This window comes from Zophobas morio, unplaced genomic scaffold (assembly GCF_036711695.1).
Source record: "Zophobas morio isolate AGI-343-1 ecotype UQ-CSIRO unplaced genomic scaffold, CSIRO_AGI_Zmor_V1 ptg000023l, whole genome shotgun sequence".
Taxonomy (NCBI): Eukaryota; Metazoa; Arthropoda; class Insecta; order Coleoptera; family Tenebrionidae; genus Zophobas; species Zophobas morio.
In genome coordinates, this window is record NW_026972128.1 from 6991733 (window position 1) to 7005604 (window position 13872).

Consider the following 13872-nt stretch of genomic DNA (forward strand, 5'->3'; position numbering starts at 1 on the left):
ATGTAAATAAGAAATCAAAAAGTCGAAACATCGAAAAATTGAGAAACCGAAAAGTGGATAAACAAAAAAATCGAGAAATTGAGAAAGACAAATATCGAAAATTGAGAAACTTTAACAATTGAAAAACTGAATAATCGGACAATTGAAGAATCGATGAACTGAAAAATCATAAAACTGAAATATCGGAAGCTTGAGAAATCGAAAAGCCGCAAAATCAAAAATAGGAAATATAGAGAAATAAAAAATTGTTATATCCACAATTTTGAGAAATCGAAACATCAAAATATCGAAAACTCAAAAAGTCAAAAATTTGATAAAAATTGAGAAATCGAAATAACCCTAAATCGAAAAGTTAGAAATTGAAAAATTGTAAAATCCACAATTAAAAAATAATCCATAAATCGAAAACTTGAAAAATCGAAAAATTGGAAAATCGAGAAATCGAAATCGAGAAATCAAGAAATCTAAAAGTGGGAATTCGAGAAACAAAGAAATCAAAAAGTCGAAACGTCGAAAAATCGAGAAATCAAAAAGCAGATAAATCAAAAAATTGATTGATCGAGAAACTGAGGAATCCAAAAATCGAAAATTTAGGAACGTCAAAAACTGGAACACCGAAAAATCAGAAAATTGGAGAATCGAAGAATTGAAAAATTGTAAAACTGAAATATCGGAAAATTGAGAAATGGAATGTTTAGAAATCAAGAAATCGAAAAGCGGAGAAAATATTGAGAAGTCTAAGAATTGTTATTTCTACAATTTTGAGAAATCGATACATCAAAAGATCAAGAAATCGATGTCAAAAATTGAAACATGTGAGAAACCGAAATAGCCCAAAATCGAAAATTCGAAAAGTTAGGAATTGAAAAATTAAAAAATTTTAAATAACAAAAAGCGTTAAATCGAAAAGTGTTACAACTATCATTGTAATTATAACGCAGCTAGATGGTTACTTTTTGTTTAAACTTAGAAATCGCCAAATTCAACAACCGAAAAATCTAAAACCTAGTAGTCAAAAAATCGAAGGAAAGAGAAATAGCGCACAACCGAAAAATCGAGAAATCTAAAAATCTCAAATTTTAAAAATTATTTACAGTGTAATTAACCTTGTAAATCCGAATTAATTCGGGAAAAGTGTGTTCGGATTAGCGAATTTCCCAAAAATCTGAAAGGGAATTGAATAACAACTTCATTCATTGCTAGAAACGAACTTCAAGAGATAAACCTTAATTTTATTAAACAGAAATAAAGCTTCGTTAAACAATAAGAGACAATAGATAGATTCGATAAATATTATTACTCCGTGACCATAAACACGTTTAAATTTTCTGCACGTTAAAATTAAAATTTTCCACTATGTGTTTTTATGCAAATTTCGACCCATTTTACACGATTTTAGAAATTTAACTAAATACATTTTCTTGTCGATTTCGGGCAGCAGAAGTCACGTCCGTCCTCATTTCATTGATATCTCCAATCGTTTTTTTCAGAATAGCCGACTGAAATAACGCAATTTAAAATTTTTTTGAATTTTTCGAATTTCCCTCCGAATATTTCGAAAATATTGCTCCGTGATCCCAAATATGCTATATTTTGGAAGAATTTTTAGCGGCTCCATTTCTTCGATAAGTACAACCTCTTCCTGAAATATCGTAATTTTTAAAAATTAAAAAAAATGTGAATTTCACTCCGAATTTTTGAGAATTTTTAGACGACTTTTTCAAAAATAATTTTTCACTACGTATGTTGCCCCCCCCCCCATGTATATTTCGACTCATTTTCGACGATTTTCCAAATTTAACTTAATCTATTTCATTGAAAATTTGGGGCCGCAATAATTTTTAAAAATATCAAATAATTCGGATTTCACACCTAATTTATTGAAAATATTGTTCTGTTACTCTAAACAAGCCATATTTTTGGAATCAGCACATCAAGATAATTTTTTTGAGAATTTTTAGACGACCTTTTCAAAAATGAAATTTTCCAATATATATGTGTATCAATCAGAACTGAAAAATGGAAAAATCGAGAAATCGATAATTTAAAAATATCGAAAATTAAAAAATTTAAAAATCGTAAAACTGAATCACCGGAAAATTATGAAACCGAAAAGAGAAAAAATCGAGAAATTGAAAAATTTGTATACCTAAAATATAAAACACAAAACGGTGGTCTGTTTAACTGGATTACAATACTTTCTTAGCTTACGATCGGGAAGTAATAAAGTGAATTTTGTATTGAAAATATGCTCTGAATGAAGCCTGAACGTGTTTTCCTAATTTAACCGTTAACAAAAGCATTAAAAATTATAAAGGAAAAATAACATAAATCTCTAAGGGAATTCACGATCACATACAGCGCAATAATGTTTGTATGAATGCTGATGAACGTTAATACTGAAATACGATTTGTTGACGGAAGATTACTCGTTTTCGGTAACTTTGCTGAAAACATGTTTTGATACATTTCGACAAAGCTCATTTATATGCATTATCTGAAAATATTTTCTAATATATGTATGTGTTATTCCATTTAGGGGAAGGTGGGGAAAAACGTTGCACTGCTACAAATCTAGCTACTTCAATATTTCCTGTTTTAGACATACTAGTAATAGAGTAATACCTTTATTGTATTTATCACTCATGTGTTATATCGCTCTTTAGAGCCGTGTGCTATATTAGACCAAATAGCCTTATTATTACACAGGAGCGAGCAAACGCGGTCTATTCATTAGAATTATTGCGCAGTATTATTAAATATAGGTAACTAAACTAGAATAACGCTAAACGAACAAAGAGCCTACTATTATTATGTTGTCCAATCGGTTAACCTGTCGCGACTTTGTTTCAGGTCTCTTGGTGGAGAGAAGGCGACCTTGTGACAAATCACTCTCAGTACTTCCCCGACCGAAGAAAATCGCAGAGTGTGCTGAAAATTGACAAGCTCATAAGGCCACACTTACTCGCCATCTACAGTTGTGAAGTCAGCAATAGCAGACTACAACCTCCTCTCGTAGTCAGAGTCGCCATCGACATGTACCTGAGACCCCTCGAGGTCACGTTACTCGGAAATAATCCCGAATTTAGTGCAGGGAAGCGTTACAATATTACTTGCAGATGCAGGGGATCCAGGCCACCAGCTATCATCACTTGGTGGAAGGTAAGAAGTCTTTTATTTTATTTTCCCGGAACAAGACTGAATTAATGAGGCTCATTGTAATTATAATTACGCAGCTAGATCAAGCGATGGTTAATTTTTGTTTAAACTTAGAACATACGTACCTAGATTAAAAGAAGCTAATTAAATAGCATCGCTAACTATTTTAAGTACGTGAGCTTAAGGCATTTTGTAGATTAATATAACTTCCGCAGTTAAATAACGTTATTATCATCATAACGATATTAACCTCAGCAGTGGCTGAACTCGCTGGAGTTAAACTATGTGCAAACTCAATGTAACCAGTGAATAGTTACATCCTTCAGGGCAGTTGTGATGTGCACTGAAGGTTCAAAATTAGAGAACTGCTTAACAGATGCACGTGAAATTAGACTTATTAATTAAATTAAACAAAGGAATTAAACTAATAGGACCACGTTCTAAGGCCGCATTAACTTAAAGAACGGTTTACGTGTGGGACGTGCAAACTAACAGAAGGGCAATTATTTTGTGACTGTTTTAAATAAATCTAAACCTCCTTTTTAATAAATATTTAAGTCGCTTAAGGAATATAATACATCATCCCATCTTTAAAACTTATGGTAAAGCTGTTTTCTCTTTCATGAAGTATCATTGGTTAAATGGATAAACAATTATTTATTAAAAAGAAAATTTAATTAGAAAATGGCACTTATTCTATGTGCCGCCTTCTCAAAAAACTTTCTATACTACACGTGACTTCGTGTTGATTGGTTGCTATGAATTGTAACTATGATTATTATTAACGTCTACAGCGGATATTATAAATATAAATTTGATAAACTTTTCGAAACATAAAATTTTTCATTGCCACTTCCAACCGAACTTCTGGATGACGTAAGACACATCAAAGCTTTGCCGTTTTTACACAGGTGATGCTTACGGATTTAATATAATTAAAACAAATTTTATGAAAAGTGGTTCATTTTTTCAAATAAAATCACAGTGTTTTCTATACAGAAACCATAGATTTTTTAAAGTTTTTTACCAAATTATTTTGAGTTTTTTTGTAATATTTATTTCGCTACAGTACTCTTACATCAAGAAAATAGGAAAATGACACCAAAAAATGTTCAGTTTTTTTAAGTTCAAAGTCTAAAGTTAGGATACATATATATGATGTCACCAAACGACGTCATTAGCTTTTTAGCTAAAAAAAATCAAGACGAAACGACTTTAACTTAAATATTTACAAATGTATTAATTTTACATAAAATACTCTACCACATCAAGTAGTTTTCTTTGTCTCCACGGAATAGTATACATATTTTTATACAGGATGTTTACTAAATATGTGGCAAGGTGATTTGGATTGTTATTTATGGTAAGCAATAAGAAATAACCCTAGTATTTTTTGAAAAGTTCGGCAATCAGCTGGATGTAACCATTTTCAGCAGTTTTTGTAGATGAAGAATATGCATTTACATGTAATATGAATTAATAAAATATTGTTTTATTCTGAAAGTTTTTACTGCTCTGTAACTTCGAAACAAAGCATCTTTTTGAAAATCATCCAAGGGCAAAAAAATCTTAAAATAACTTAAGGAATAACCCCCTGCGTTTTTGATCCATGTTTAATAAACACCCTGTAGATTCAGATAATATGTACCTTAAAATATATTTTCACTAAACCTTCATTTAATATCGATATAAAACTCTAAATAATCGTATTTACAAAAAATAGTCGTAGACAAAATTATTTTTCGTTTTAGTAGATCAACAATTACATACTCAACTCTTGACGATTGTTATTTAAGAATAACATTGTGTTGGGTGAAAATGTGAATATTTGACAAGCAGCCAAAGATAGGTGTTTATTAATTAATTTTTAAAAAATAGTCTAAATTTGTTTTCAAACTTGTAGAAAAAATATATCCATTAAAAAAATGCATTTGATGTCATATCTTTGGAATTAATGACGTCATATAGAAATAAGTCTCACTAGAAAAACTGTATTTTAAAAATTACTTAATAACTCAAACGTTTTTTAAGATTTATTAATTTATGAATATATTTTAATTCGACAAGTATGATATACAGGGTGTTCTAAACTTGTCGCAAAAAAAAATAGTAGGTCAAACAAGGTGCATGAATTTTAGCTGAAACTTGTTAGACTTTATATACATTATCACATCTTTTAAGATATAAACGTTTTTATGGAAACATTTTGAATGTGCTCACATAATCATCAGCAAATACAATATGTATAATAATTAATCGTTTCAATATTAACAACTTTATTAATTAAATAAAAGTCCACTAAAAATGAACGCAAGGAAATGACAATAGGAATTAGATTAAAGTAAATCGTCAAAATTGCGTCCATGTGCATTTAGACTTGATATACTTTTGTAATAATGGTTCCTTGGACGTTTTCAGGCATCCATAAGATTCTTAGATAAATTAATAGGTGTTGGTCACTTGCGCGCCGCGGTTAGTTTACCCCATGTGGTAGGTCTAATCCCCAAGGACCCTTGAGCCCAAAAAGGGGATTATAACGGTGGTCATTGCCCACAGGTACATAGCTTCCTTCCTTATATATTTAAAAAAAAATAAAATAATTTCTCAACAAATTGTTTTATTTTTTGCAGCATGAACCTGTTGGTATAAAATTTAAGAGCTATACATAAATGAGTTCTCGGTCAATTTTAATCGAAGTAAAATTGATATTAGGTGTTTTTATTAACAAAAGGACCCGTAAAGTATTCGCTAGTAAGAAAATTATCGGCAATTCGAACAATTATGGACCAATTCTTGGCAACAATTATTTATGGTATTAACCATTCAAATTATATGCAAATCTTTCTGACCGCTGCGCGCAACTGTCCCTTACCTTTCAGGTAGTTGGCGCGCAACTGTCTGGCGGGATTACTACCACCTGCAGATTTTCCTGACCAATGCCCAAATTAATTGATTTTTTTCAAAATTAAAGGAGCGGAAATCGTCAAACTACAGACAAAAATGAGAAATTTTATTCAAAATTACCGTTGATGCTGACGCACCATTTTTTTTTATACAATTTTCTGCAGTTATTTTGCACCATGCTATACATATATTGTATTGTACTGTTTACTAATTTTGATCTATAAAATAACGCTGACAATAAGATTAAGTGTTTGTAAAATTTCAGAGAGACTAAATGAACCGTTTCTCAGACGTTGAATGAAATAAATCAGTTTGCACTATGCCACGTGTTTCTTTTATTTGACACAACCCCTCTAACTTTTTTATTTTTAAAGATAAACACATAGTTCTTTGAGAAAATTTGTATCATTTTAAAAGATCACTTATGTGAATAAGTGAATTTTGTCGTCTATTTTATTAAATAACTTTTCAGGTATTGATTTTAGATTGGTTGCTTTTGATTTAAAAAAAGTCAATTTTTCCATTTATGAAAAAATATACCTAGTGTTCCATAAAAAGAAAGTTGACGTCATTTCCGGTTCTACAGGAAATGATAATAAAAATGTGAGGTTGCCATCACATAGATTTTTTAAAATTATACAAATTTGCTCAAACAAACTGAAAAAAATGAAAGAAACACCTTGTATAATATTAGATTTTTTGAGTTTTTCACTCAGAATTTCGAAAAAATAAGAAATTACCACTGAAGCGAAAATAAAAGTAGTTATATTACAGAACGTCAGCAACTTTATGCAGAAGGTAAATATATTTTCGTTAATATTTGTATTTAGATGTATAAAAGATAGTTAATCGATCGAGATTCAGTAGCCACGTATGGAGAGAACAAAGTTTCCTGATATTCAAAGTCAAAAAACAACATATAACATACCAACAATTTTAAATTAAATTAAATTTGTTACAGAATAAATCAAATCCGCTCCTGTTCGCCGTTTGTCCACTGCCAAACTTTAAGCGATAGTTTATGTTCTTAAAGTCTTTAACTTTTAAACTGTATTGGTATGGAAAAATAGTGCTTGGACTGTACGTGTAACAATTATTGAGGCATCATCAATTTCACATTTAAGACCCGGTTTATACAAGCTCAATTAAATATTTGGCTCCAATTAAATTTTTAATACGGCGTTAAAGTGCCACGTGACTGACTACGCCAATCAGACGTCGCTAAAGGCCTCGTTAAATGCATGATTAATTTAATCTCAGTTAAATTATTATGTAAACTGGCCCTAGGGCTTTATATAAATACTGCAGCAAATAAATTAATACTCCAAGTGAGCTTTGTAAAAGTGGTGACTTTAGGAATGTGTTGAAGTTTAAATATTTAAGTCAATTCAAAGAATTATTTAAATGGGCGCTAAACTACAATATTTAAAAACAAATTTAAAAACATGTATTTAATTATAATAATAATTATGATATAACACTAGGCTACTTGTAGAGAGCATTAGTATTTTTTTTACATAAAAAAGAATACAATTTAATGGTTGTTCCCGGTTCATATCGAGGTTTTTTCTACACATCCGTATAAAAAACAGCGTCAGGTGAATCGGTTTTTAATTGAACATCTCGTAAATGGTAACCATGGAGATTTTTTTTTTTATCGAGTTAAGGGTCCCTCGTTCTGTAGAGATCGAATGGCACGATGACGTCAAATACATGTATCGAACCTTTATTTTTTATATTTTCAGTCACAATTTACGTTACAATAATAGATATACCAATAATTGTGTCTTGTTCCAAAGACTAGATTAATGTACCTACTTACTAAAATACGCCATGCTTTATTTCCAAACACACAAATTACTCTTGGAATTAACTTAATGTCATGAGTTGATGAAACTGTGATGAATGCAACAACGAAATGTAGTGTCAAATGTCATAATTAATCTGATAGGTGACACATTAATTAAAACTGTAGCAGTGTCCATCATCAGTGAGAAGTGGCAAAGTGCCAACATTTTTAAATTTACAGGTAACTGGATGTACGAAACATTTATGAGCTCTATAGATCAATACATTGTTATTTTGTTTGAATTTAAATTTTATATTTCTTGTAAGTGTATTTTTTAAAAATTTAAATACGAAATACTTCCTTAAACTAAGTAGCTAATTTTTTTGCAACTACTTAAATCAGTTTCGTTATAAACGAAACAGATGTACTCAGTAGCCCTAAATTTGTTTCTAAGAAAATCATTAAATATGTAGGAGGGGAAAAGTATAAATATGCATATCATCCGCTTTAAAATTTAAATTTTGAGACACAGTTCAAAAAATACGGAGACAAACAGCCGATGCACGCTGTCAACAAAACGCGCATAATCCCAACCCAAAATGTTTCAATATTAAAAAGAATAAAGATAAGCGATGATGGAACTCGAGATGATTTTTCGTAGGCCAGTGTATATACAATTTGAACGTCTTAATAAAACTCGCGATATTGCTTGCAACACGAGTCCACAAAGAAGTAAGCACGCCCTTAGAGTGAAATGTAAATTTGACAAGTAGGCAGATAAGGAGGATAAAATAACGGCATTTTTATGGTAACGAGGGATATTTAATATGTATTATTTACAAATTCCTGTTTTTACATCGCTCTGATAACGCGTCCCTTACTTTTAATGTTACAACCAGATTATGAATTGCTTTTCGTCCGAATGATTATACAATTTATGTACGCACACACAGGACGAACTCTCGGTTTTTTCGGCACGCAAAAAGTGGCGCTGGCACGGTTACAGAAACGCCGAAATTACCAAAGCTCCGGGCCTTCGTGCTTGAATTATTTATGCACTGCAATAAAATGTTACATGAATGGACGCAAATTCAAATCGGATCACTTCGAGATTCGCGAATGTGCCTTAAATTATCTGTGAAATTGTTGCGGAAGCCGTGAAACGTTCACGGTACACTGTCGAAAAGGAAGCCTCACTGACAAACAGGTGCTTTTAAAACGCGTTTAATACTATTATCTCGAAAATCATAACTAACAGCTCTGTTCGCAAGCCGGAACGAACGGCGGCGATGCCTATTTCGAACAGCGAGCTTTCGATTCTCGCACTCTGTGGAGTTTTATGGAGTCTATAAATTTTTCAGCCAGCCTTTAATCTTGTTTTGTCAAAGGGAAAAAACTGATGAAGTCCGTTCACTTCGGCTGACTATGAATAATAAAGGACTCGAGAACTAGATGAAAGCGTGCTGAGCTAGGTTGTTAGTTGAGAATTTTAGGTCGCGCTTCTAACACTTCACGTAACTTTGTTAAGAAAATGAACGGTATTATCGACTTCGCGAAAAGTGCATAGAAGAGGCTAAATTGCTTTCAAACTGTGACCGACGATCGGTGAACTCTAGTGCACTAGAAAAGGAAAGCTCTGAAATTGGTTTGTTTAATCTTTTAATTGACGACAGTATTATAAGTATCACAATGGAGTACCTACTCCCATTATGTAACCAACGCGTAACGCTAACTACATTTACTAGACATCTCAATATTATGGCGCAGCGATATAGTTTGCAGATAAGTCTTATAATAACATCACAACGGATTACTCCGGTTACGTAACCAGTAAGTAATGTTAACTGTATTTACTAGATGTCTGATTAATGTTGTGTTACCTACATACTTTGGAATGTTTTATTTTTATTAGGTATATATGTAAAGTGCTTTTCGGTTCATTTTACATACTAGCATGTCACATCGAAAATTGACGTTTCAGACACGGCAACACCAAAAAACATATAAAAACATACATACTAAGTATTATGTACCTAGTTATAATTTATATTTATTATTTATGTCTGTGTTGTAAGTAAGTAGTGTATTCATAAACAAAAGGTTACAAGTCTAATTAAAAACATAAATTTTATCGCTGCCTTCGTGCACAAGTGACATATTTTTTTTTTATATTATACATATCTTCATGTAATTATAATTTATAGTCGTCCATAACGACCTGCGCTTTTTAAAACTAAACATTTAGAGACTGAATGCATATTATAGTTTATGCTCAAAATTAAAAGGGGTAACATAAAAAAATAAAATTTAATGATAGAAAGTATTGGTAATGATTTGAGATCTACATTTATTTTATTATCTATACTCTATACTTATATTATAACGCTGAAGTGTTTGTTTAATTGAACACGCTAATCTCAGAAACTACTGGTTCGAATTCAAAAAATCTTTTTGTCTTGGTTAGTCCATTTATCGTATCTACATATAGGCTATATAACATCACCCTACGATCAATAGGAGCGAAGTAGCAATGAAAAATTCGGAAAAACGGGACAATTATTCCTCCTTTGACAGCTTCCGTTGCTTACACTGCTTAAACGGTTAAAGTTACGTAAAAATCATGTATGACGAAATTGTCCCCCTCTAAAAGTTCTAAAGAAAAGTCCCCGACAGCATATCTTTTAAGGTCGACGCAGTATAACTTTTTTTATGGTAATGAAATTTGTTCTATAATAATAATAATGCATTTATGTATAAAATTTTCGCGTCACATTGTTTGAAAACGAATTCTTCCGAAATGGGTTGACCGATTTGTATAAAAAATTTTATCTACATTCGGTAGGTCTGAAAATAGGTTGTAAACTATTTCTTATACCCCTAAGTGGTAAGGGTGGCCCACCCTAAAAAAATTTTGTTTATTTTTTCAACAAAATTTTTTATTTTTATTTTTTTAAGATTTCAATACTTGGCGTTCCCGACGGACCTGTCGTCTAACTCATGTGTCATACAAAACTATTTCTTTCGTGCGATTGTGAAAAGTATATTGCATTTCAAATCGTTCTTTGTTCTTTCGTAAAAAAAACGTCGTCTATTTTAAGAAAAGTCTTGGTTAAAGTGAATTTAGTTACACATTGCGAAAGTTTCTTATTAATTTTGATCTGCCATTCTATTTACCTATGTTCACATTGTTGGTTTTGACAAAAGCTCAAACTTTACCGTTATTCGAGGATTTAATTTGAAGTTTTCAATTTTTAAAATTCTCAAAACAAAATTTACAGATTTGATTGACTGTGAAAATACTTCTGTGTCGTTTTATGAAGTTCATTACAATGCCGAGAAGACAACAAGCTGACATAGGTCCACGAAGCCAATCAAATGTGCGACGAACTACCTCAGGTGCAAACCGCAATGATTTATTTCATGGGTAATTCGGATATGGAAGTTGATCAGCGTTGTGCTCATAATCAACATAATCAAACTTCGAAGCGAGACATTGGGTGGTATGAATAAAACTGAGTAGATACTCATGTTCGAAGTACGAAGTACCTACTTCATTATTACTGTTACATACCTGAGCATCTACTCTATGTACTGAGTACCTACCTGGAAACATTGTATCTCCCCAGACACAAATTGAACATCTACGCGTTTTGTGAGCATTTAATCAAAAAATGAGCATCGGCGTGGCAAATGACTGAGCTGTCTGTAAAACAGCTTAGAAAACTAGTAGGATCGTTGTAAGAGTGAATTTTGACTAAACATGGCGACTTTCATGAACGTGCAACGTCGTCAAAAGGTGCATTCAGTTTGAAAAACACATTAGTAGCGGGAATAACGAAAACTTTTCAGGTAATTAACTTTTATTTATGCATAAATTGTGCAGTGGGTTTTTTTCTAACACTGGCCATAGAGTTCTTCTTTGTTGGTTCTGATCCACTTCATTCTAGCTGTGTTCTTCTTGTTAACTTTCTTTCGACACTCTTCGTCAAACCATTGCTTTGTTTCGTTTCTTTTTTGGGTATTAGCCCCATGACCTGTTCTGCTGTCTGCGTGATGCTGTTTCTTATATCTTCCCATCAGTGTTGGGCAGTATTTAGATACTTGTATCTAAATAAAGTATCTAGATACATTTTTGGGTATTTAGTATCTGTATCTAGATAAAATCGAATTTAAGCACAAAATATCTGTATCTAGTTACGAAATTAATGGCGCAGATACAGATACATATTTTTATTTCACTTTTGTTTCAGTAGTTATTAATTGAGTTATACTAGTAGTAATTTTTGATACTTCATGTTGGTACAAAAATAGAGGTAAGATGTCCACTAATAGTGTTCTGTCACGGAAATTTTCATATTTTAAATACCATCATTTCCTACGTTGTAGCCCTCAGTACTTATACATCTTTAAATATAATCCTGAGGGGTAATAAATCGAAGCCATGGTAAGATGGTATTTTAAAAACCATAAACCACAATTCACTATTCACTGCGTTTTACACTTGTAGGGGCAATGCATTTTATCTGTGTACCTGAGCAACCCGGGTCCGGTAGGCCCGCTGGTTGTATTTGTGTTATTAAATAAGAGTAATTTTAAAAGTAAAAATATTTGTTTAAGGTATGTTATGAATTTTAGAAAATAATAATTGCGTGTTACATAATGATTAATTTTTTCGATTAGCACAAATCAGTTTTGTAATCGACTAATTGAATATTCAATACCTACATACATTTCTCTCACATAAATCGCATACTTGTTACTGCTTTATATCTTTATTTTTCAGACAAATGTAGTATATTTTCCTGTTGCCACATGTGTCATTTCTTCACTTTTTCATTGTTGAACCTAACGCGAGGCGGGCTTGGCAGGTCCGTTTTGCCCTAGAATGTGCCGATTATGTTTAAGTGTAAATCTTGGCCAACAAAATTTATATTTTTACAACCCTCGGTAGAATAATTTATCGTGATATATTCTCAGAAATCGTGAAACGAAATTAAAATAAAATGAGTTTCCACAAAAATCTAAAAATTTAAAGTTCCACTCTGGTGATTCCAGCCTGCCAGGCAGCCTTTGATCCTATAAGAGGTTTAATTCTTTTTTAAGAAATTGTACTTATTTTGTCTTAAACGAAACCAGCAATTCTTCCTAAAATGTATATACCTCCAGCACCGGGATAGACGATTACCTGACATGGTCATAAAAACATCGTAAGCCGATATTAAAGAATAATAATTTATGACAGGTTGCCGACAACAGACCTTCAGCACAGAATAATCATTCCCGTATTCTTTTGAAATATTAATTTTAATGCTGGAGATAATTATTAGATATACTCAAACACAATTTGGACACTGTAGTATGGGAATAAAAACAAAAAAAATATTCTTTTTAAGCGTACGTAATAAATATTGCACAATTTGTAACACATCAAACAGGGAAGCGATGGCCTATTTGCAGGAAAAAAGAAAAGATTTTTCAGTCTTGAATAACTATGCTACAGTAAAATGTTTATTTTTTAAATTCTGCACCTGTGGAACGGGTGTTTACTAGCGGAAACCAAATTTTGACATCAAGAAGAAAAAATTTAGGTCACAATACGTTCGAAATGTTGTTAATTTAAAAAAAATTATTAAACAATACATAAAAAAATACATAAACATGTTTTCAGTTATTTTATTCGCCAAAGCTTCAAAAATTATCTGTTTTCTTGTATCTGTTTCGAAAAAATCGAAAACAATCTGTATCTAGATATTTTTATCTTCCATATATCTATATCTGTATCTAGATACTTTTAAAAGTATCTGTCCCCAACACTGGTTCTTACATTCCACGTACCAATCCTTATTATGTTTTCCTTTTTTTGTTTTTTTCCCTCTTCTCCCTCTGTTGATTTCTCAAGTTTGTTTCCTGAATTCATTGTCCTTGTTGGTTGTCTGGTCTTATTTTTAGTTTCATCCTTGTCTTCCGTTTTACTTAGTTTTTTGGATGTACTGGGGGTTCGTGTCCTTCCAGTTTTTGTT

General features: G+C 31.7%; 1 protein-coding gene across 2 annotated transcripts in view; it reads left to right on the forward strand.

Annotated features, from left to right (window-relative positions):
• The window catches only part of LOC135134087 (nephrin-like), a 494536-nt gene that overhangs the window by 219710 nt on the left and 260954 nt on the right, over positions 1 to 13872 (forward strand). For both annotated transcript variants that reach the window (XM_064062687.1, XM_064062688.1), the window contains exon 4: positions 2854 to 3162. In XM_064062687.1, the coding sequence (XP_063918757.1) occupies positions 2854 to 3162 (309 nt within the window). The remainder of the gene's footprint in view (positions 1 to 2853; positions 3163 to 13872) is intronic.